At 42.7% G+C, this 6,000-nt stretch overlaps 1 protein-coding gene across 2 annotated transcripts in view; it reads right to left on the minus strand.

Annotated features, from left to right (window-relative positions):
* The window catches only part of PDLIM3 (PDZ and LIM domain 3), a 33,956-nt gene extending 29,332 nt beyond the window's left edge, over window positions 1-4,624 (minus strand). For both annotated transcript variants that reach the window (XM_003823481.5, XM_003823480.5), the window contains exon 1: window positions 4,425-4,624. In XM_003823481.5, the coding sequence (XP_003823529.2) occupies window positions 4,425-4,517 (93 nt within the window). In that variant the 5' untranslated portion in view covers window positions 4,518-4,624. The remainder of the gene's footprint in view (window positions 1-4,424) is intronic.
* Between the last annotated feature and the right edge of the window lie 1,376 nt (window positions 4,625-6,000).

Consider the following 6,000-nt stretch of genomic DNA (forward strand, 5'->3'; position numbering starts at 1 on the left):
CCCAAAGTGCAAGAGCGCTGTGCCCAAGTTATAAATTAAACTTTATCATAGGTATGCATGCATAGGAAAAAACACACACACATATATATATAGGGTTTGTACTAATGTAGGTTTCAGGCAACCACTGGGGGTCTTGGAATGTGTCCCCTGTGGATGAGAGGGGATTACTATATTCCATATTGAAATCTTGTCAAAGCAAACGATTTGCAACTTGTCTGTGAGAGTAGATCCAGCTTCTGGATGGTCCAAAAACTTAGACTCTTTAGAAGCTTCTTGTAAAAAGAAAACATGCTCACTTAAAGAAGTGAACCTTCAAATTCTTCTGTGAAATGCTTAGACCAGTTATACACGGTGTTTGAAATAACAACTCCCTCCCCTAAACTGAACATCCCAAACTGAAATTTTATATTGCACAAGGTCTATCACACTTATTGCCTAGAAACTGCTTTCCTAAAAATTGTGTTTATCACAACCAGTTGCTAAAAATTTGCTTTGAGAATGTCTGGTGTTTGATTTACCTTACTTTTGATCTTTTTATAATACAAAGATTCATCTGGCTATTTGGATTGTAAACAATTACGGGCATGAGGGCCCTGTGTCCTAATTTTGTGAACTGTAATTTCAATTGATGGAGGCAGTTATATTTGTCACTCTCCTACACACTCTGGTTGGAGCCCCATTGTCTAGCAGTATTGCTGTCGTCTGTATTTGTATAGTGTGAGGCGGGGAGTGAAGGGTATAGCTTGTAGGAGGACAAAAGCTGATTTAATGAGGACTCGATTAAACACATCTCGTTTATGGGACTTTTTGTGGCTTTAAGTGTAGATATTGGTATTTCAATTCTTTGTATATTAAGAACTTATTTAAAACTGACAAATCAGCCAGGCGTGGTGGTTCACGCCTGTAATCACTTTGGGAAGCTGAGGTGGGCGGATCGCCTGAGGTCAGGAGTTTGAGAGTAGCCTGGCCAATATGGTGAAACCCTATCTCTACTAAAAAAAAAAAAATATATATATATATATTAGCTGGGTATGGTGGCGGGTGCTTGTAGTCCCAGCTACTTGGAAGGCTGAGGCAGGAGAATCGCTTGAACCCGGGAGGCGGAGGTTGCAGTGAGGCGAGATCGCTCCACTGCACTCCAGCCTGGGAGACAGAGCGAGACTCTGTCTCAACAAAACAAAACAAAAACATGACAAATCAACTCACAATAGAACAATTCTCACTTATCTTTTTGTGAAATATTTTTGAGAACACATTCTATACCTATTTATAATAAAGTCATGTAAAAAGGGAACAATCTAGTCAATCATTCATACTGTGTCTATATTTATTCTACAACACATATGATCTACTAGGCACTGTGCTAGGCCCTGAATGGCCCCCAAATTAGAAGGTTTCTGCCTTCGGGGAATGTGCAATCTGGTGGGATACAGATGCAGTGGAACATCTGGTACAGGCATGACATAAGGAGGGGTTATACAGGCCGAAAGCTACAGTAATCAACCGGATGAGATGGTTGTTACTGAAAGAAGGCTTGGGGAGAGGCATTTGAGTGGTTTCCACAGGCATAGAGGACAGTGGTGTGGTGTGGGGAAAAGAAATCTGGGGAAAAATGGTATCAGGAGCAAAGACATGTCAGGGAAATCGTAAGTAGTCCAGAGGGCGGTACCACTGCCTACGTGTGGAACAAGGGGAAGAAAGGGAGAGACAAAGAAGGGAGAGGAAAGAAATGAAGTTAGCAACTCAAATTGGGATAGCAGATGGTGAAAAGTCATGAATGTTGTGCTAAGACATGCATTTCACTCTCTACAAACCAGTGATGCCGCTGAAGGATTTTTAAGAATGAGAAAGGAGCAATTTGGCATTTTCCAGAGATGGTAAGAATATGCTGTGTGAATTGGACCGGGGAGCCTAATATCTAGGCATGGAGCTAGGAAATCTTGAAGAGGGACAGTAGTAGAAAAAATGGAAAGCGGCAGATGTTGAAGACAGAATCAATAAGGCCAGTGATGAATAGGATGGCACAAAACAACTCTTTAGAAATATTGGAACAAGTGTCCATTTTCACATGTGGCCTTCAGAATGCAGGCTTTGGAGGCAGGCAGACCTAGCGTCAGAGCCGGTCCCACTGCTTGTGATCATCGGCGGGTTAATAAATCTTTTGAAGCCTCATTCTCCTCATTTGCAAAAGGGGTTGTCACTACTGCTACTCTCCTAAAGATTATTGTGAGATTTCAGTGAGTTCGTGCATATAAAAGGTTCCCATCAATGCCTGGCAAGCAAGAGAGTACAATAACACACTTACAACCTCACACACTGCCTTTCAAAATGGTGTTAAAATGTTAAAAGCAGTACAACAATTCACCATTTAACAATACTGATAGTTATTTTTCTGTAATACTTTTCTGTAATACTTTTTATTCTTTTCCTTAACAAATTTCAATATTCTTATCATTTCAGTGAAAATATTCTGAATTAGGTGTTCACTAAAGCATAAAAGTTCTTATTGAATAAATAAATGTTCTTATTTATTCAATAAGAATCTACTATATACCTGGCTTTGGGGACACTTGGGATACAAAAATAATTTGGTTTTACCTGCTGTCCTAGAATTAATTAAAGAGAAAAGCCATAATCAAATGAAATAATATTTGGTCATAAACTGTTATTGAACCAAATGTCAAAAATGAGTGATACAAATTAGTTATGAGTTAGAAATTCCAGATAGAATGGGTTTCCCTAATAATAACTGCCATTATATCAAATATATTTACCAATAGCTATTGTAGTCCAACTCTGGAATGTAAGTACTGCTTTAAAATAAACATTTATAATGTCAACAACTCAAAATTTCAAGCATATGATTAATTATATTGACATACGATTATACTATAATAGCAAAATATTTCTTTTATAAATACCTTAAAAGTTTTCGTGACAAAATTATTTTGGTTAGAATTTAATATAAATATGATTTATCCTGTGTTAGGATTCAAAAGCTTATTCAATTTAAATAAAAACTATACTCCAGAAACTAAAATATTTCTTAGTAGATATAACGGAAACTGTTTTTGTTGGTAAATCTATAATAGGAATTGCTTGGCCCAGGTCACTGAAGCATTTTCTCCTTAACTTACTTAGGAACGTTTTTGGGGGTATGTTGAACAGTTTTCATGTTTCATATAAAAACACATGTCAGATGTGTTTATATGTTTTTGAAAAATGTAAAACAAGGCTTGAAACGTTCCATTGTATGCGTCTGTAGGATACACATTTTGACATATTTTTAAAAGGATGTTGGTTCCCAAATCTCATAGGCATATATAAATAAAAAAGAATTTAAAAGGTATTACCTTGTTCAAAATCTGTATGAGCAGATCAATCAGATTATAACACATACAATTATAAAATATGGCATGAGAAGAATACAAGAAAATAAAGTATAATACTCTGCAACTAAAAGTATAATATTCTGGAAGTTTACGCCTTTAGGTATTAAATGTTTTATATGTGATAACTGAAATAATATATTAATTTTCTATGAAGAAAAACATTGTGTTAGAAAAAAACCAGCTAGACCAAATAATGCTTTAGAATTAATTCTACAAATTTACTGACAGGAGAGAAACCCTGAGGTTTTATTTTTACCTTGTTTTCTCATTAGACAGTAGAGAACACTAAGTAAAGCTTGACTTTGACATTAAAGCATTATTTTCCGTTTTAGGCTGAGTGGTTTACTTTGCATCAGGTAAACTAAACTGTCTGCCACGTTTTCTTTGTAGCTAGAGTTAGAAGTTGGTAATTCCTAAGCCAAGTTCTCAGCTTTGGAAAACGTGCTCAAAATGCCTGGAAACTGAGGAGTAAGCATTAGGAATATTTCCCCTGTCTGGGCTGATAGGAGCGGCTCCAGTTTGGCCAACGCAGGCCGTGCCCCGCGAACAGCGCGCTGCTGAACTTTTCATCCGGACGAGAAAAACGCTCAGATGCGCGCCAGCTCCAGGGAATGCCGGGGGGTGCCAGTCCCTCGTCTCTGCCACCCGGGACTCATCATTTGTTACGGAAGGGCGATGGGGTGTGTTTTATTTCTGTTATCACATATAAAACATTTAATACCTAAAGGGGAGGAGGCACTCGAGCCCGGCAGCCTCGCCTTCCCTGAGCCCAGTGGCTCTCCTCGGAAAGTCGCTGGGGACCCAGAGGATGGGACACCTTTAGAGCGGACTTTGTCAAATCTCTGAGCCGCTCCGCAGCCACTTGACGGAGTTGCCGCCGCCCCCGGAGCTGGGCGCCGAAGCCCGGGAGCCAGCAGCGCCCCGTCCGCCCGCCCTCGCCTGGCCGCCCTCGGCCCCGGGGCATCCACTGCGTCCCCCCGGACGCCGCCGGAGTCCCCACCTCGCAGCAAAAGCAAGAATGCCGACACCTACCCTGGTGATGACCAAAGGCTGGTTGAAGTCTATGCCCCCTGAGAGCCTGAAGCCCCAGGGCGCAGGGCCCGGGAGGATCACCGTCTGGGGCATGCCGCCTTCCTCCTGCCCACCGGGCTCTGAGTGTCCCCGCGCAGGGCAGCCACTCCGCGCCGGGCAGCGTCCTGGCCCCGACCCGGGCGGGGGCGCTTTATCCCCGCTGGGGGTGACGTCACCGCCCCGCCGTCCTCCCCGCCCCCTCCCACCCCGGAGAGCTCCAACTTTGGAAGCGAGAGCCGCGCCAGCCCCGCGGGAGTGCGCAGCCCGGCTGGCTGGGGCAGCCTCCCGGGCCGCGGCGGGCGCGGGGGCTTCGGGTTACAGCGTCCGTCGCTCTCTTGAAGTCACACCTGTCTCCCTGTTTATCTTCTGCTTGGAGCGCAGCAGTGCACTTTGTTGGAAGCGAAAGCAACCAGACCACAGCCTCCATGCGTTCAATTAAAACGAGCATCATCAATACAATAAGTTATTTAGCAATTTCGAGTGCATTAATATTTACTTACGACCTCTGCGGCTTTGGCCAAATTACTTAATGTCCTTTTAAATTTTTATTTTATTTATTTATTTTTCTTAGAGACCGGGTCTCCACTTTGTTGCCCAGGCTAGTCTTGAACTCCTGGGCTCAAACAATCTTCCCACCTCGGCCTCCCAAAGTGCAGGAGAGTCTGGCCGGGGTCCTGTGGTAGTCTCAGTGTGGACTCAAGTATTTCTGGTGTTACGCGTTGGGATGTTGTGATTCCCAAAGGGAGAGGGAAGAATGAGGGAAGAGAAATAAGAAATGCTTTAAAAACTCAAGAATAAGGGTCTTGGACTTAATGCCCCATATGATAGGGTCGTATTGGTCCAGGAGGACAGAGCTGCAGCAGACTTTTAAGAGGGCAGTCTGTTTGGAAGCAGTTTTAAGACTGATGGAGAAAAGAGAAAGGAGATGCAGAAAGCAGTAAGCAGTAAGCAAAGCGAACCAGCCTGGGCAAATGTAAATCACAAAGGTAGGATGGGCATTACTTTGTCCGCTGTGGTGGATTACATAGAAGTCCCAGGGGATAAGCATTTTCTAGCTCCAGACATTTCCCAGTGCCCCATCTATGCTGGACCATCGAGGAGCTGAACATTGTGTGTCCTGCTGACTGCCTGTTTGGGCTGTGGCTGTATCACTGCAGAGCACATTTCTTCTGTCAGCTGCTGGCTCTGTCTGCGTGGTGCAGACATACACATGCACACACACAGAGGTCCATTCAGAAAAAAATATCAGACAAGTCATTTGGTGTTGTGTAATTATAGTAATTGTTTTTACCTTACTTCACGAGCTGGCTTATGTAAACAGCTCATTTTTTCTTTGCCTTTTTGCTGGTCATTTTGGCATCATTTAGATGTAGCCAATATCTATACAGTATCCACATAATATCTGATGAGTTCTTTTTTTTTTTTTTTTTTTTTTTGGAGACAGAGTCTTAATCTGTCACCCGGGCTTGATGAGTTCCTAAGGCTTTGCAGAGAGCGTGGAAAGCAGGGACATGAGATGGGCAGTTTTCCTACATCC

Source organism: Pan paniscus, chromosome 3 (genome assembly GCF_029289425.2).
Source record: "Pan paniscus chromosome 3, NHGRI_mPanPan1-v2.0_pri, whole genome shotgun sequence".
Lineage (NCBI taxonomy): Eukaryota > Metazoa > Chordata > Mammalia > Primates > Hominidae > Pan > Pan paniscus.